This window comes from Primulina tabacum, chromosome 3 (assembly GCF_025594145.1).
Source record: "Primulina tabacum isolate GXHZ01 chromosome 3, ASM2559414v2, whole genome shotgun sequence".
NCBI classification, from domain to species: Eukaryota; Viridiplantae; Streptophyta; class Magnoliopsida; order Lamiales; family Gesneriaceae; genus Primulina; species Primulina tabacum.
In genome coordinates, this window is record NC_134552.1 from 8719777 (window position 1) to 8738437 (window position 18661).

Consider the following 18661-nt stretch of genomic DNA (forward strand, 5'->3'; position numbering starts at 1 on the left):
TGGTGTCTGGATAAGTGGATATGCACGAATATGCATAAAATCGATCTCTATTATTAATATTTGTTATAAATTTGCCTTACTAAAAAAATATCTCGAAACAACGAATTAGTTATCATCATTTTTTTTAAAACGTAAAAATGCAACATCATGCATAGTATATACATAATAAATCATACAGTAAATACTGTTTACTTAACTAGTAAAGTATAATTAATTACTAATTTTGAAGTAAAATTTATCAAATATTTTGTCAAAATCAAGTTAAACAGCATCTTTTCATGCGATATACAAAGTTGACTACAATGGTAAAACGCATGCAACTCCAGGTTAGGAATTTCATTCCCCACAGAAAATTTGAGAAATGGTTATGGAATCGACCATGAAGATATTTATTCAAGTTGTCGGCCATGAAGGTAGAACTCTTCCACCGCTATTCTGATCAATCTCACCAACTTCAACCTCAACCTCAACCTCAAATAAGCTATCAATATCTTTGTATCCGTATCCACACTCAAGACTGATGTTCAAATTTGTTGCCAGACTCTTATATCCACCTTTTTCACCAACCTTTTCTTGAACCTGCCAGTGCTTTCGACTAGGAAATTGTCGTCGTTTGAATTTGTATTTGAAACTCCGTCGGCCTGTCTTCTCCTCTTTGAATCTGTGCTATCATTGTTGCTGCTGCTGCTGTTTTTGTCCTTGTAAGAATCTCTTATGGTAGCTTCAATGGTTTCCAGCACTTGATCACCATATTTGGTTATTTTTGCTCTGAAATTAAAACATTGGTTATATTTGCAAGTTTCTTCGATAATCCAATCTGAAGGTTTCACTTACTTGCCAATGCCATTAGTCTCCAAGAGTTCATCTTTGTTTCTTGGAATCCTTTTACTGATATGCTGCAGTGTCGCGTTTCTACGAATAAGAACCAACAGCAAAAAAAAAAAAAAAAGATTGAAGGAGACGTTGAGTAGTTTCTTCGAGCGAACTATTGACAAAGAGCATAGGCGTAGAAGTGTACCCAAAAATTGTGATATGCCATGACCCCTTCTCCAGCTTCCTTGACTAGGACTGTTCTGAGCATTCGCAATGCGGAATATAATTTGGCTGAAAGGGTCTGTAGAGAAACAAGACAACACAGGAATAAATTATTGAACCTAAGTCGTAAGCTAGAGGGTAATTAGGAATAGAAAAACGACGAATCCTAAGAGTTAGATTGAAGATTGTATTATTACAAAATCAACGTTAGAGTGGGGCTCGGCAGGAATAACTACTGATGGACTTTGTTTTCCTGATGTCAATGATCCTTTTGTGGGAGTGGCCTCAGATCGACCTGATTTCAGTGGTTTACCAGAAGATGGGAATCTGCATGGTAGACATCGTCGTTGTGAAGAGCATACATTAAAAGATCGTGGACGGGAAGGGAAAGAGATCTGCATATCCCAACCAAATTTATGAATAAATTGTTTGAGCTGACAATGATCCTTGGTACAGCTACATGAATACAAACTTGAGCAATGATAAATCGTTATTTGTAATACAAATTTTGTGTCGTAAATCAACGCCGTGGTCTTAAATTTCAAATCTCAACACCATCGTAAATCAGCACATCGATCAGTAAACTGATATTGAGCTCAAAACGAACACAAAACCAAGGCTAGCTCTTGAATAAAAATACGCCACACCGTGAAGCATTCTAATGCATCCAACATAGATTGCTCAACCAATGCGACATGTTCAGATCAGAATGTCAGGGAATCATTTATCTGAAAAGATTATCTAATAGTCATTTGATTTAGAATGTTGCATATTTCAACACACCAAAATGAAAAGTATGATCACGTCAAGAATCCGAGGGATAGAACCTTAGTTTAATCGTCTGGCCACCAGCAAAGAGACTGTAAACCCTGGATTCATTAACCTGATGATTAAAAAAAGGCAATATCCAAAGGATGCTGTTAGATAAATAAATATTAAATCTATTGTGTGTCAGAAGTCAGAACAAACAAGAAAGGGAGCAATAGAGAGTGAGGAAGATGCACGTTCTTCTTATCATGAGTTTTCTACAGAAGCTCTCTTGTATATTAAAGAACATTAAAAACATAGCCCGTTGAGCCTTTAATAGTTATGATACCGATCCGTATAAATCACTTTTTTTCACATCCTCCATCAGAATATCCTCGATCACGAGGTGACGCAACACACGGGATGCTTCATCCTTGGCCAAATGTTTTCCAGCTCCATGCAGGCTCACAGTCTCATGTCTGTGTTTCTTAACCTAAGTTTGGTTATCAGGATAATGTTAACAAAGTGCCACGTAAGTAAAAAAGAAACTAAGTTTTGATCATTAGGACGGACATACAAACTGGTTTAAGGAACCTCTGTAGACCTCGAAGATATGGGCCGATGAAAAAAATTTCCTCATGCTGTCTTTACCAATTTAACCTATGTAACATATTACACAACAATTTTCAGTTAAAAGTTGTGAATATTATGTATTTCCCACACATACCCATCTAAGGGTAAAAGAACCAAACACAGCTATGAGAAAGCATTCCACGGCACAAATATCCAAGCATATCAAATATATATTTGCAATATATACATGTAAATAAAAACATGGAAGGACATCATGTTACATAGACAACTTGGTGATAACCTTCAATAGATTTCGGAAGGGAATGGCGAATGACAAACCGGACATCAGGTTTATTGATACCTAAAATATCTGTGTCAGCACATGTCACTGAAAAGACTCCAAAGACAGCATTAAAATTTCAAACCATACCCATCCCAAATGCAACTGTTGCACATATTATGTTAATCTCATCCTTGCTCCACTGTCTCTGTATAATAGCACGCTGGTCTGTCTCCATGGAGCCATGGTAGAAAGCCGCTTCATGTCCATATTCCTGGAAGACACACATCACCACATAAAAATTACAAAGACTTGATATGAATTAATGTCTACAATTCAACAATAATTTGGCAGTGAGGTAAGTATGAATTAAGAAGATTTAATTTGATGTCTCAAACACTAAATGATATCACTAGGTGATGTTACTCCCTAGCAAGCTGTACAGGCTTATTTTTACAAACCCAAGTTTAAACATTTGTGCTCATGTAATTTATATACAAATGTATCATATGACTATAGGGAACAATTAGGATGATCACTGAAAGAGATAAATAACTACACAAAATGGATCAAATAATAGGCCATGTTTGAAAAACAAATCTTCATAATTAATATTTTCTTTAAAACCATTTATGTGCCTATCAGAAGGGAATCATCCTCAAATCTACACAATAAATATAACTTAATGTATACGTCCTATGGACACACCTTAATTTAGACATACGAAGTTCAAATGCATTAGCTTAAGATATTATATTCCAACTTGAGATTAAATTACTGAATCTTTGAAGATAAGTGGAGGTTATAAAATAAATCATTAAATTACATAAGCATCTAAATTGGATTATACGAAAAAAGGTTGCTTAAATTAAGAACTGTGCCAAATAAATACCCATTCATAAAAGGAGATTTTTGTTTTTTTTTCAATACATGATCAATAAGAAACTTTTTGTTCATTTATTCCATGAGCAGTATCTCACACACAAGAAGTTTGAGTGCATATAGACATAAATCATTTTGATTCGTTAACATAATTATCCGAGAACAAGAACAGGGATGAATTTGTTTTTTCATCATTGTAACTTCGTATTAAGAAGAGAAGACGCCGGTTCATCTTATCTATGTAGTTTCAGCTTCCCAGTTCAAACGAACATAAGGAGATATACCTGTAACTTTTCAGCAACTTTTTCACAATCCATTCTTGAAAGACCCACATTCATCAAAATGGTTCTCCTTGATAAACTTGTCAATATCTTCCACACACTTCTTGTCTTAGGAACAACCGGATATCTGCAATTTTTGCAGCATTAGTACAATGCCAACTGCCAAGTAAAATAAATTAAACTTGAAACTTACTGTCAGTTAGGGCGGTTAAAACTTTGCCGAAAAACAATGCAATTTACTAAACCAAGAGCCTGCACAACATCTTCTTTCACACTGATTGTGGCAGTAGCAGTCAAGGCAAGCAAAGGTGTAGATGGAAATTTCTGTTTCAGTATGCCGAGACACTGCATAGATACAACCAAATACTTAAGTTAGACAAAGACAATTAAATGTCAGTTTCTGGAAATAGCATTTGACAGCACCTATAATGGTTGCAACCATGTCAAAAGCAAATGAAAACTGAACAAAAATTTCTGAATCCTACAAAACGGAATAAACCCAACACTGGAGAAATAAAAACTACATGATTTTGCAATAATATTTGCCACATTATTTTTAATAAAGTTCAAATAGAGAAATGTCAGTAAAAACAACCAAATAAGAGTTCAAATATTCAAATCATTAAAGAAAATTGAACATAACAAACCTGGTAATCCGGTCTAAAATCATGTCCCCATTGGCTAACGCAATGAGCTTCATCAATGACAATCCGAGCAAGAGAATCGCGAGCATGAAGGCTTTCTAAATGTCGCAGCAGGACATCACTTCTGCAGAAATGAATCAAGCATGCCAATCCATTTACTTTAGAGCGAAAAAATTCCAGTGTAAAAATATTTTTCTAACCCATTCTGGTTAGAATCATAAATTTCTCAAAAACAATCATAGCAACCTGGAGGTTGATATCAGTTTGTGCAGATTATATTTGAGTTATTCTCAATTAAAAAAGAAAGTCCAACTGGCTTCCAGATGAAATCCCACTGTTACAAACAAAATTTAAAAGCTAAAAGACAATAATTTGATTTGATAAAACAGCAACATATCATTCTTTTAAGATTAAGATATTCTATATTGGTGTATTTAATTCTCTCGATGAAGGAGTGATTATGAAATAATCACATTCAATCATGTGTTAATAACCCGTAATGGCCTCTTCAGTAAAGTTCTATCAAAAGAAACTTGACAACTAGTCCAACATTGACGGTGTGTGTATCATCTACCAAAGGAGGTGCACAGTGTAGACAAAATTTTTGTCTATACGCATGAGTGGAAAAATCACAGAAATATGGACATGCACTTTTGTCAACTTCGAATTTCTAACAAACTTTTACACGAGCCACTGGTTTGCTTGAAACCCGCATAAAAATGAAGCTGATCCCTGATAGAGTTCAATCAAATTTTAGCTCAACGTAAAGTATGATCTATAACCATGGGTGCATAGAGAAATGAGTTTGTAGATGCATGAATTACAGACAACTAGAACATCAATATCGACATTTTTTTAATCTAATATGTACATGATAAGAAATCAGTTTCTCTAGAAGACAAGAATGAAGACCGGCCGTGTGGCTCTAACTTGGTGGTAAGGACTGAAGCAGAACAACAGACAATGCAAGTTTATGTCAAGATTGAATCAATTTCTAAGTTAATAGAGACTCTTAATGTATTAAGGCTTAATGAGTCTATACCTTGCACAAATAAGATATAATAACAGACAAACTGGACTTGGACCTAAAAGTCTCAAAATTTGAGTAGTCACAAACACACATCTTCTGGCATACGTCTTGATAACACCTTTGAGATGGGTTAAGACAATAGTACATCAAAGGGTTCAAATCCCTGAGACAACAGCGCTCTTTTAGTGTTTTTAAGGAATTATAAATAAGATCATTAATTGACACGGGCCACCTTAAGGCTAAATTACAACTTCCAGAATGTGGCCATAAATAATTAAGTGTGGTTTCAATATAAAACTTTGGGATCTAGGGAAACTTTACTTGGCCACTTTCTCTGGGGTGACGTCGTACAACAGCTTGTATTTGCAGTAATCTGAGTTAAGCTCTCTAAGAATCTCCTGCTGCTCAGACCAATCCATGTTGGCATTTAGATAAGCTGCAGGTATATTTGCCTAGTTGGAGTTTGATAGGAATAATTCGGTTATCTGGAATTTCTCAAAGTTGTCAATGCAAAAAGGCGCAACTCAATAAGCATTATGGAAAAATTACCTGTAGCAGGTGCATTATTTGGTCTTGAATGAGAGAAACGCGGGGTGAAATGACCAAAGTTATCCCTGGACAAATGAGAGCTGGGAGCTGCAAGAAATCAGCATACACAGACCACGTCAAATGTCAGTTTACAGGGTGCAGCATGAACTCCAACAAGTAACAAAACATCCAGTTTGAACCGCTGGTAAAATATATGTTACAGTCTAAAGAAATTATCCATAATTCAATGCATCAACAGACAAATGAGTGCCAAAAAAATGACTTTCAGCACTACTTGTCCACATAATATTTAATAACATGTATTTTTTATGGAGTATTAGTACGAAAGCAACTGCTGAGGCGACAGAATTATTGTAGCGTATAAAGAGGTACTTTTGTACAATCAAGATAAAATATTGCTTTTCACATTTCAAGATGAGTAGAATGAATTTATTTCCTGAAAAGAGACGGTATATCTGTTAACCTACGGTAGACAAAGTGTGATTCCTGAAAATGTGAGTCTTCTTGCTAGTTGTGGTTTAGATCAAAGAAACCACAAAAAATTTAATATACAGATAGATGTTTCATCAAATTCTAAAATTTTAGCATTGAAAATGGTTCTGAGTGGTAAAATCTGCTAAACATAATAATAAATGACAAAGATGAGAACTACAAGTAAAGGCATTTCCAAGTTCCCTCATTCAAAATCCTAACAATTTATCTGATGTGAACTGAAACATATTACGATAATGTTGATCAATCATCATCTATTCCCTGCACAGATTCCATTGATTCCAGACAAAAATTTAGAAAAAAAATTGATGTTTAGACTATTTTTATTTCACCTGATAAGTTAGACCTTTTCCTCTTCCAGTTGGCAATAAAACAAAGACATCATATCCACTCATTGTAGCATTGATCACTTCTCTCTGATTGGGACGGAAGGAGTGATTGCCAAACACTCTTTTGCTGTTGGCCTGACAACAGGAAAAAAACATAACATATTAGAACACTGAGGAGGAGTCATTAACTAACTCAATTAATCTTCTCATTAACTCAAGAATACGAAGAGCCAAAACTCTTCAATTAACTCAAAAATGTGGAAAATCAAAAGACACTTCCACAATAATAAGTCACGACTAACTCAAAAATGTGGAGATACATCATTCTTCTTATTGTTGTTATCACAAGTATTACCATTAAAGGTATATTAATGATAAAAACAATGGTAGCATTAGTGATAATTATGATTATGGATGGTGAAAAGGTTACAGTAATTATTATAACCTATGTAGTAATGATTATTTTAATAATTAAGGTTGAGAACCAAACTGTTACAATCCAAATTTGGTTTGGTTTGGTAAGATTTAAACGATCATAATTTGAATTGGTTTTAAAATTTTAGATTATAATTAGTAGCTTATAATTATTTAAACTAACCCACTTTATATGTGTACGTTAATTTAGGTTGCAATATACCAACTTTTAGCTTTTAATTTTTAACCGTCAACTAAACTTATAAAACTTGTATTTTCAGAATTTATATTTTTTTGTTAAAAAAACATGTAATGACATTATCATATATTAGATCGAAATAATCAAAATATTTTCAAAATTTATATATTTTTATCTATCTAGGATAAAAGTTCAGAAATTTTAATTTATGTCTCGAAATAATCAAAATATTTTATTTGGAAAAAAATATCTAAGTTCAAACTAAGTGGAATCAAACTAAACTGAATTTTAAGTTTGTATTAATTTGCAATTTTTTTTAACCATGAAATTGGTTTGATTCAACGTTTTTTTTAATCAAATATATCGATCACTATTTTATCACTCTACTAATAACAACGATAATACATGTAGTAATAGTGATTATAAATTATATTGGCCCTGTTTTTTTTATAATCTAGTTTTAAATAGTATAGGGTTGGATTGTCAAGTGAATGAGTTCGTCGAAATTTAAAAATAAAAACATGGTTAATTATATGCCCACTTGGTCGGTGGTACTGACGTAATATTAACTAGTAAAAGATGCACACGGTTGTATATGTTATTATTATTTTAAATTTAATTAAATAATATTAAATAATTAGCACAAAATTATTTTCAATTTAAAAGAATTAGTTCGATTTACAAGGGAAATTTTGTTTAGATTTTTTTCTATGTAAAATATGAAGTGACTTGAGAAGATTTTTAGTAGAGCAAGAAGGATATAAATTTATAATTCACGAGTCGAATATTTTCTTAATATAATTATATATTAAATAAATAAATTTTAAGATTTTTTAATATTTATTTTCGGATAATAATTTAAAATATGTTTAAATTTTCAAGTAAAACTCGAAATTTAATTCGAAAATCCAACTTTTCCGAGAATTAGACATCGACTCGATCTCGGGATTCGAGCCTCCTTCGTTTACACTCCTATGTCACTCTTACGAATGTGTGGACGAGAGTCGAATGCCACATATTAGCGACCACCACACATTTTCAAGCTGAAGCTGAGCCAATTGGTGCTAATATGATAAAGCCACGATATCTCCAAGCTTCAAAGATAATCCAATTCCTCTCTGTCCCCGCGGTCACCATCCTCCAACAATGGCCACTCTCTCCGGCACCGTCAGCGCCTCCCTCCTCCCCCGCCGTAGCACCACATCTCCCGCAGCCTTCACCTCCATATTCAACAGAACCACCCAAGCCACCACCCTCTTCTTTCCCAAGCTCTCCCCCTCCAAGGGAAGAGTCACCTGCATGGTCACTTACAACGTGAAACTGCTGACCCCGGACGGAGAGTTGACGTTCCAGTGCGACGACGATGTCTACATCCTGGACCAAGCGGAGGAAGCCGGGTACGAGCTGCCGTACTCCTGCCGTGCCGGATCTTGCTCCTCTTGCGCCGGGAAAGTGTGGAAAGGGACAGTCGATCAGGAGGATGGCAGCTTTCTTGACGATGATCAGATTGGTGATGGATGGGTTTTGAACCTGTGTCGCGTTTCCCAAGTCTGATGTTACTATTGAGACGCACAAGGAGGATGAACTCACAGGTTGAGGTGATTTCATGTGTTTTGATGCAAATTAATTACAGTGGATAAATTTTCATATATATATTTCTCAAAACATGTTCAATTTTCCATCGACCACACAAAATTCAAAGAAAATCGTTATAATGATAACAAAGATAAAGATAATACTAAAGAAATTGTACATACTTGCTAGTCAAATTAATAATGCAGTCTTCTTGGCCTGTTCTATGGATCTTTTTCTTCACTACCTTTTTCGTGGTCGACTAAATTTGAAGCGTCAAAACCACATTGTTGATCTACATTAGACAGTTCGAGACGAGCACTTGATGAACCTGGAGACGAACATGGAGACACAGTACCAGATGCAGCTGTGTTCGTCTCGTCTCCTTCGTCGATCGACCACGTGGACCTTGTTGTGATCGAGTTCAAAGTCCTGGACCGCTCCTTCACCCTCTTGCACCAACTATGTAACGATATTCGAACACTCTCAGCGATCAAAGCTTTCTTGAAACGCGATCCCATCTGATGATAGACAGCGGAACTGATTAAACGGGAATAAAGACGCTCCGACTTTTATTTTACTTCCAAGCAGTTTACCAACCGTTGTGATGATTAGGTTGAGAGGAACCGTGCTATAGCCACACCAGAACTGCACAAGGACTCTGCAGAAAACCCGAATCATACGCGAGAGATGGTTGATTTAAGTTTAATCACGATTCTCATATTGATGAAGGCATGCATCATGAGTTTGATTTTAGACAATTAAATCAGCTTGGAAAGATGAAATTACCCGGTAGTCAACCGGATGATGATCATTCCGTGGTTGTTCGTGAAACAAGATCTTTCTTTAAATCCCCACTGCAAAAAGAAAGGAAAAAAAATCCCAATTACTCCTAAATTTGATGAAGTCTTGAATACAATCCAGGCTAGGCCATGTTCCAGATGTTTCTCACCAAGGTCCAGATAAAAGTTGCCATCTCAAAAGCATTCTGCAGTAAAATAGGTTAAAAGGTTGGTACCAGACCTTAAATTTTCATGTGTGCCATAAAGCTAGGAATGCATGGTTCACCTGAAACGATATGAACTGTATCAAACATAGCAGAACTTCGGGTTTCCCGAACCAAAAAAGATCATCTCTGGGCTTCACTTGATTCGCGATGGATGGCTCTCTTGGCTCAGCAATTTCAAGTGCTAACAGGGACACAACATGTTGGAGTTTCGTCCCCACTATCATGACAAGCTTTAACATGACAACTCTTTGCGTGTTAGAAATTTAAACAGTAGCAGACTGATCAAGAATATAGCAAGTGCACGACTAATTACTTTAAAGAAGAAACATCCGTTTAGAAACAACGAAGGTTGTCCAATTTGTTTTGCATTTAAAGTAGGAATGACCAGAAAACTAGATAAGAAGCTGCAGACTACTTACAATTGCGGGTATAAACGACAGCCAGAAGTAAATATTAAGACCTGCACCACGACATACAATTACAAAGACTTCAATTTATTTCAAGAAACTGGTGCTTTATTGATCTTGATATGTGATCGAATTTAGTACCGTGCACGTTTATGAAGATACAGAGAATGGCATAACTCCAAAGTGGGCAGCTGCAAATCAAAAAAATGGGTTTAGCTCAAGAAAAGATCTAAGAGATCTCTGATATAAACTCCCTGGTCGATCCTTATAGTTGAGAACAGGTTGTGTGGAATACCTGATTCCGACGATCTTATAGAATTCGTCTTCCATTCCGCGAACCATGTATTTATGAAAATTGTAGGACTGGGGCAATCCGTGATTCTGCAAATTTACAGATAAGCTTACACACTTATCTTGTTCTTGGTGAAAAGTCATATTATAGTTTCTTGACTGAATACTCACGGTGATGAAACCCAATCTCAATGCCATATAATCTGACTTCTGTACTGAGCTCCTAAACTGTCTAAGGAAGCAAAGCTGCATATATTTAATGTAGACATGTCGACTAAGTTTGAGTTGGAATTATATATACGGAAGAAGAAAAAAACCCAACCAACGAAAAATGAAGCCAAACTTGAGCTCCAAATGTTTACATTTGCTGGTTTATTTTGTTCGGCAAAATATTTGATCAAGAGATGGCATGAAAGTAGTGATGAGAAGTAATACCATCCAGATGAGAACTCGACTCCTACTCCATGGATGGGATGCACGGTGCAAAGCAAAGGTCGCTTGTCGTCTCATCACCTTGTTCTTTGCTGCCAACCAAGCTCGGAATTATTTGTGAATTTTAGTAATTATAAAAGAATGAAGGATTAATTTGAACTAAAATTTCAATTACCTTGTGCATTCGCTTCAGCCACCAGGCCTGCCTGAATCTCCCACTTCCTCCAGCTATATATCTGCATTCAGGAACCGACTTACAAATATGATGAGGTTGAAGTTTTACGTTAAGCATTCCTCAGCAACCGGTATTTTTGGCAAAAAAATTCCTGATAAATTTGATATTATTTGATGCCGAATGAGATTGCAAATGAAGATGAAAATGGTTACCTTGCTCATAGACAAGCCAACTACCACACAACTATATAGAACATGAGTTATACCGAGAACAAACAAGAACCGGTTAAGTTGTTCAAGTCCTTGTGCAGAAACAAATGGTTCACGCCCCTGAAAACAAAAGCAAACGCCTCAATTCGTATACCTTTTCTTCCACAATTATATCCTAGAAAACACATCGAAGACCAGTATTTTTGTTACCTCGCCGCAACTATGAGATGCATTGTATATCAATCCTTTCGGAGGAATATAAGTCCCGTTGAAAGAATCCAGTTTTTCCAAGAGCAACATTCTCTTTTTCTCGGTATAGTTTTTCTCGGAACATATGTAGAATTTGCTGGTGAATAGGGATGAGTTTACACAGATTTGAGAGATCCACTTTGACCATTGCCCCAGCAACAAAGAAATAAGGCCAAGAAGCATCAACTCTGCCCCAAATTTCCAACACAAGTTTCAGCAATCTTTACAATAACTCGGTGCATAAGTACTCACAATGACACGTTGACTCCAACAAATTAAATTTAAATTCTTACACACTTTTATAGCTTATAACTTGTGATTCTAAATGGAAATGCAGATTTGTATTTGTATTTCCGATGCTATGATAAAGTAAATTTTTTTAAAAAAAATTTCACCACAAAACAACTCCACAATTATAGGAGACAAAATTATACATAACATAAACATTAGGCAGCACAAAGGCCAAAGTATGTTACAAAAAAGGATGTGCTTTAATATATATAAATACACCTTCCTTGATTTTCTCCAAAGAAGCAAACAACGCTTTTCTTTTTGTCTTCTTCAACCACTGCATTAGAAAAAAAAAACACATGAAACAGCAGCAATTATATATGAACTATCACAAAGAAGAAAGGCAAACTCGCCGATGGACTAACCTTTCCAAATCGGAAAATAGAGCGTTCAACAAATAAGCAGACGAAAACCATGAAAGTGGTGAGAGTAGCAACAGCCCATGTTGGTGTCACCTCCAAAGATCTCCCTTCCCTTTCCTTACTCTCCACCATTCTTGCACTTGAGTCAATATCCAATAGCTTCTGCGCCGCCGAAACGCAAACGGGCTATTTCTTCTCCAATAGCACAGCTATTTTTCAAGAAAATGCGTGATTTTCTTGAAGAAGATGCGTGAAATGGTGAACTGGGCAGCTGGGGTTGCACATGTTTTTTCCAGTATTTAAATAAACCGATTATTAGTGTAGTATATTTGATAATAATAAACACAGCCGGGATTGTCACATGCATGGCAGCAACCATGTTGAAAAAATATGAGATTTGTGGGAAGGATAGGCTATATTTTATTCCATCAAACAGTCAACTAAATATTTTTTCTCCTTTTTTTTTGGAGGGGGGAGATTTTGTCATTTTATAATGTTTATTGCGTAATTTATGTTTAATTAATTTCCTGCGGGAATCAAAAGATATTTGACGAATACATAAAATATCTTTGAAACATAATTGATTTTTCAGATCGGATTTCACAATCGACATCATGCTATGTGATTTGGTGTTTGATGAATATTTTATATATTTCATTCTGACCTTGTGAGTTTTTGTATTTAAAATATTGATCGAGAGGTTAATTTTTTTTGGATAAAAATTATTTTTCATAAATTTTCTCCTCGTATTTTTCAAAATTAAAATCAACAACAATGCTTATAATTTTATATAAAACCGAAAATATATTTTTAAAAAGTTGATCAACTCTCATTGTGGTTGACCGTGTTAATCTTTTTCCCATATTTTACTGTTTGTCACCAAGACTTGTAAAATCCTGACCCTTCTTGATTCTCGGCCCTCTCTTTTCCAGATCTGAATTGTTGGGATTTTTTCCGCCTTGATCAATTTTCTTCGCTTATAGTATATGTTGTCTCGTTCTTTACATCTCGTGTCCATTGTTTGAGTATTAATTTTCAGACAATTGAAACACTTGTGATATCTCATAAGTATCCGAATCATATATGATCTGCGATATTAATTGGATAGTCCAAATCAGAGTCAGTATGCCAGGTACTTTCCTTACTAGCCGGGCATTTCTCCTCTTCCCGGGTAATCAATAGTTCGAGCCCTCTTACAAGCACCCGGGTACCTTACCATCGGGGCCACCTCGAGAATTGTGTCTCACTCGAATGTGATTGATACAAGCTGTCTAATCTGTCAGAGCAACATGGGTATGGAGTAGTTCTAAAAGTCATCAAAAGCTATAGTATGGACAACCGACTTGACATACTTAGTAGGTGGCACTGAAAACGAGGTACCTACCCTATTTTTCTACTATAAATAGCAGGTATTAATGTCATTTACAGATTCTGAAACCTTCGAACTCTCAAGCATTTACATATATTCTCTCATATATTCGCTTGTGTTCATCTTCAACATGCTGACTTAAGCATCGGAGTGGCTACGCCGTACACTCCTCCGGCGCCCATTCACGAGTTACTTTCTTGTTCGCAGGTGTTGGCGAAGTCATTATCTCCACTCAAATTCCTAAACACTAAATTATTGATTTGATCCGACGGAGCTCTTTACTCGACTTATCCATTTTATTAAGATCACATCAACTTATATAATATAAAAAAAACTAACATATGTCCTAGATAGAATGCTCTCGAAATTAAATTTCATAGTGCTAAATGACACATGGTCTTTTTGTTTATCATGCGCGAGAACCCGGCGTGAAGAGGGAGCATTATAGGTTGATTTCTTTTGATTTTTTTAAATTTAAAAATGACATGGCTGCCACATCAGCAGACGCCCATGGTTGGGTACTATATGTATTCTTGATAATGGAAAAATAATAATTTATTTGCCCCATCACAAAAATGCGCAGGATTTAAGAGCGAGGCTACGAATGTAATTTTCGCACTTCCATCTGCTTTCGTTTTCGACTCGCTCGCATTCGCATTTTCATCATGGCCGCCGCCACCATCGCTTCCACCACCGTTGTTCCCCTGCCGCAGCCTCTCCACATGATTCTACTGTCGTCGAAGATGTTTTGTTCACCATTTTCTGTTGCTCTTCCCAACCCTTGTTAAATCCCAGATTCGATTGATTATCACTCTTAAACAAGTCGATGAAAATTAAGCTAATTTACCGCCCGGTTTCCTTTTTTTGTGTTAGAGTTTTCCCTGCTGGATCACTTTCCTTTTCTTATTTTGCAAGGATCTAGGCTTTTTCTCGACATTATCGAGTAGAGGTATTATATCAAAGTAAGAGACTTTACCTTTTCTTATTGCCATTTAAAGGTTAAATTTTGAATCTGTATATGGTGGCTAGTCGGATATTTGGATGTACTATGCAGTTCGCTTGAATTATAGGCGTGTTCCTCTGGTTCTTGACATATAGATGTTTTATCATGCTTTCGATTCCGTTGGTGGTGTTGCGTCGTTTGTTTGTTTTTTTTTTTTTTTGTTGGGTATAATTTTGCGTAATTCCACCTAATTTATAGCAATTCATTCTCTATATGGTCAGCATGAGGTCGGAAAGTGCACTTGACTTCTATATCAGTTCATTAATATATTATCGGAGAATTTGGTCATTTACTTGTCGATTTAATTTGCGTGACTATGATATACATGGATAAAATTGTATTTTTCCGATGCTCCTTGTTTTATTGATAAATTCAAACGTTTATCAGTAGGTTTATCTATTTGATGGAATAATTAGTGCTACTTGTTTACATTATTCATATGATTGTATTTGCAATTGGTGCGATTCCATAACTTGAAAAAACAATATGAAAATTGTTAGGTGAGAAATTGTTGTTACCGATCAGGTAGTTGATGGATCATGTTGGTCTCCAAGGTTCTAAAATTCGTTAAGCACTAGTCGGGCACCAGAGCAACGCCTATAGCCTATGCGCTAGACGTGGACTAGGCGGATTTTACAGTATCAAGTGACTTGTAATAGTTCTTATAATAAATTTCAACTCAAACTTTGTGAAAATACAATTGACACCTGGTTCATTCTTCCATCTTCTTCTGCCTAAGACGGATCGGGATAATAGACAATGCAATAGAAATCAAAATAAAGAAAAATAATAAAATTTAGGGTCAGTTTCGATTTTCTCATGTGTGCAGAATTAAGCAGATGAGAGTGGTATGTTAGGGCAAGCGTAAGTCAACAAATCGTAGTTTTAATTGGGCTTTCAATCCCAAAAAATAAAAGCAGAAACTTATAATTTTTTCTTATGTCATATTCTGGTTTAACCGGGCTTTCAGAAATTAAAAGCCCAAAAAAAATTTCCCAAAATAACTCTAAAAGCCTAAGCCCGCCTAGGCGCCCTTGCTGCCTAGCATCTTTTCGGTGCGATCGGGCGGCGCCTAGCCCGAGTTTTAGAACACTGGCCACAGGAGTTGCTGAAACTTCTCACGAAACTTGACCATCATAGCATCACATCTGTGGCATCAGTGCGCGTGGAGAATGATCAATGATGGTTTTCCACCTATGAGATGTGGCTGTCAATGGTTGGTTTTGTGATTAAAAAAATAGCTTTTGACTTGCATTATTTGCTTGAATTTGTAGTGTGTCTCTTATGTCCTTTCTTCCAAAAGGAAAGATTTTGTAAAACTGTCACATGTACTCAATTTAATGGTTGCAGTTTTATGTTTGTGTGCGTGTTTAGGAATGAAGAGAACAACATATTACGAAGCTGTAGCTCAGGTGCTGGATCAATGGCCTATCAAGAAAGCGCTCACATACTCTGATGTTGATATAACCCATCCTTTTCTGACATTGTCTCGGCAGCAAGTTGAGGCTCATATTGTGGTGTATATGACACCTCAACAGGAGGAAAATTTAAGAGCTGAAGGCCAGGTGAATTTTAATGCACAAGATGATGACACTGGTGAAAAGTATGTGATGAAACTGAAATGGCGTGGAAGCTATTATAATCTCATTGGCAAATGGGGGAAAGTTGTCCGCGGGAAGGGACTTGAAGTTGGGCAGGAAATCAAACTTGGGTGGTTTAATGGCTGCTTGCACTTTTCAGTTCCTCAACAGCAGATTGTCACAGCTCCACTAATCCGAGCTGTTACGACGCATATTACACAGGACCACTGGCCTATCAAGAAGGTATTGACACCTTCTGATGTGGATCCTAATCACCCTTTTCTTCCGTTGTCTCGCAAATCTGTCGAGGACCATATTATCGTGCACTGGACTCCGGAAGAAAGAGATAGTTTGATAAAGGAAGAGCAGGTATCCATAACTGCACGAGATTATGATACTGGTGATGCTCATGGGATGAAATTGAAGTGGCGAGGAAATTATTATAATCTTATTGGGAAGTGGGCAAACATAATAAGACATAAAGGGCTTGGTGTCGGCCAAGAGATTAGAATACGATGGATGAATAACTGTTTATACTTCTCAGTTCCAGAGGAGCCTTATGTACCAGCATCATTGGGACACGATAGCTGGCCTGTAAAAAAAGCTCTCACATTGTCTGATGTGGATACCAATCATCCTTTTCTTACTCTTCCCGGGAAAGCAGTCGAAGACCATATTCTTTTCTATTGGACACCCCAAGCTCGAGAACAATTGAGGAACGAACATCAAGTCGGTATTAATGCTCGAGATGATGATACTGGCGATTTATATGTGATGAAATTGAAATGGCGTGGAAGTTATTACAATCTAATTGGTAAATGGGGCAAAATCATTAGAGAGAAGGGGCTCCAGGTGGGCAGAGAGGTCAGGGTACGCTGGGACAATGGCTGCTTGATCTTTTCGGTTCCTCGATGATGGGTTCATTTTGTGTGGACATAGGTACAACAAAAGTGCTTTTGCTAAACAGATACACGTTTGGATGGGCTTTTTTGTTTGAACACAGCTCTTAAAAAGCCAGAAGCCACAAAATCGGGCTTTTAAGCTTTTAAAATCTGGAAAAAAATTATTTTTGCTCCTTTATCCAAACATGGAACTGCTTTTGATTTTCTGAAAACAACAAATTAAATAGTTTGCTTAAGTAAGCATTTCTGTAAGTCGAGTGCTTCTGTATCTATATTGACCTATGATTCTTGTATATCAAAATCTCTAGATTGTCTTTATCTGTAAGTTATTATCATGCTGGGCGTGATCAAGCTTACAGTGTTGGTCCAGGCTTGCTAATGACTGGTGCATGAATTTTACGAGAAGTTAAACATTTAGCAAGTTAACTATCACAAAAGTATGGATTCTTGAGAATCATTCTTTACTTTTCTAAATTTAAGTGTTGTTGGATCATTCTTCAACGTTTCTGTTCTATCGTATGTTGCTCTCGATAGACATCCGTTTGCCTTTCTAGTTATCTCTGATTATATTCTGCGATACTGTTCTTTGTTGTGTATTATCTTTAACAATGGAAGGCACTAGTTTGGTTTAGCATGGAGTAAAATGTAATGACACGTCCATCTGAATGATGGGTAGTTTTAGGTTTGACATCATATGACTAACATCATGAGTATATTAAATTTTGCAGGTCACTGTTTTCAAATTCCGAAGTTCTTACTCACGGTTCTCTTGTGTCGCGTTCTAAACCAGCTGTTTTGGCCCAAGTGTCATCGGAAAGGGTTGCTTTCTCTACCTGCACTCCCTCACATATGACATATCTGCCCTGGCTTCTGTTTGTCGATATACAAATGTGGAATCTTTGGTAATTTGGTTTTCCAGGAACAAAGAAACCAGGCCCAGGGTAATAGATCTGCAATTGATTTGATAGCACTTGTGTGCATATTTTCATGCGTGATATTTTAGCTTAGGCCTATTGACAATTACACATTCTGTTGTAGGAGACCGTTTGAACTTTGTAATTTGAAAACTTCTGATTCTGGACATTGGTAAATACGAAAGTTAGATGCGTGGTCAGGTTTCATGTTGGGAATTCGGTACTGGAAAAATGAATATCGTGGTTAAATAAATTTTTGGCGACATGGATTGTTGTTGGCAAAGAACAAAAAAACCCACAAGAAATTAGCGGTAACATGCGGTTATTGGCTTTCAGCTCTCGGATAAAAGCAGGTTTTTGGCTTCTTGCTTTCGGATAAAAATGCATTATCATTGAGATTAAACTTTTAAATACTTTGGCTAGTTTTACTTCCCCGAACAA

At 36.2% G+C, this 18661-nt stretch overlaps 3 protein-coding genes and 1 pseudogene across 5 annotated transcripts; 2 read left to right on the top strand and 2 right to left on the bottom strand.

Annotated features, from left to right (window-relative positions):
- Positions 1–205: 205 nt before the first annotated feature.
- Positions 206–6998, bottom strand: LOC142538367 (ATP-dependent DNA helicase Q-like 4A; annotated as a pseudogene).
- Positions 6999–8518: 1520 nt separating this feature from the next.
- LOC142539959 (ferredoxin-like) lies at positions 8519–9134 on the top strand. Its single transcript, XM_075645748.1, is given in 2 exon segments — positions 8519–8982; positions 8984–9134. Coding segments are annotated over 2 exon segments (450 nt in total). The 5' UTR covers positions 8519–8601; the 3' UTR covers positions 9053–9134.
- On the bottom strand, positions 9096–12707 carry LOC142539958 (MLO-like protein 4). The gene is made up of 15 exons (XM_075645747.1): positions 12456–12707; positions 12310–12367; positions 11761–11987; positions 11554–11670; positions 11342–11402; positions 11170–11258; positions 10906–10980; positions 10739–10824; positions 10585–10634; positions 10456–10496; positions 10096–10266; positions 9980–10015; positions 9817–9884; positions 9628–9688; positions 9096–9548 (listed from the first exon to the last, which is right to left on the bottom strand). The coding sequence occupies exons 1-15, from the start codon at positions 12582–12584 to the stop codon at positions 9252–9254; spliced, it is 1566 nt and encodes a 521-aa protein (XP_075501862.1). The 5' UTR covers positions 12585–12707; the 3' UTR covers positions 9096–9251.
- Positions 12708–14380: 1673 nt separating this feature from the next.
- Positions 14381–18427, top strand: LOC142539960 (uncharacterized). Of its 3 annotated transcripts, none has more exons than XM_075645750.1 (3): positions 14381–14783; positions 16175–17343; positions 18035–18427. In XM_075645750.1, exon 2 carries the CDS (start codon positions 16201–16203, stop codon positions 17317–17319), a length of 1119 nt encoding a protein of 372 aa, XP_075501865.1. In that variant the 5' UTR covers positions 14381–14783; positions 16175–16200; the 3' UTR covers positions 17320–17343; positions 18035–18427. The 3 variants fall into 3 exon arrangements, with proteins under 3 accessions (XP_075501865.1, XP_075501864.1, XP_075501866.1); XM_075645749.1 differs by having other exon boundaries at positions 16199–17343; XM_075645751.1 differs by having other exon boundaries at positions 14381–14770; positions 16199–17343.
- Positions 18428–18661: the final 234 nt, after the last annotated feature.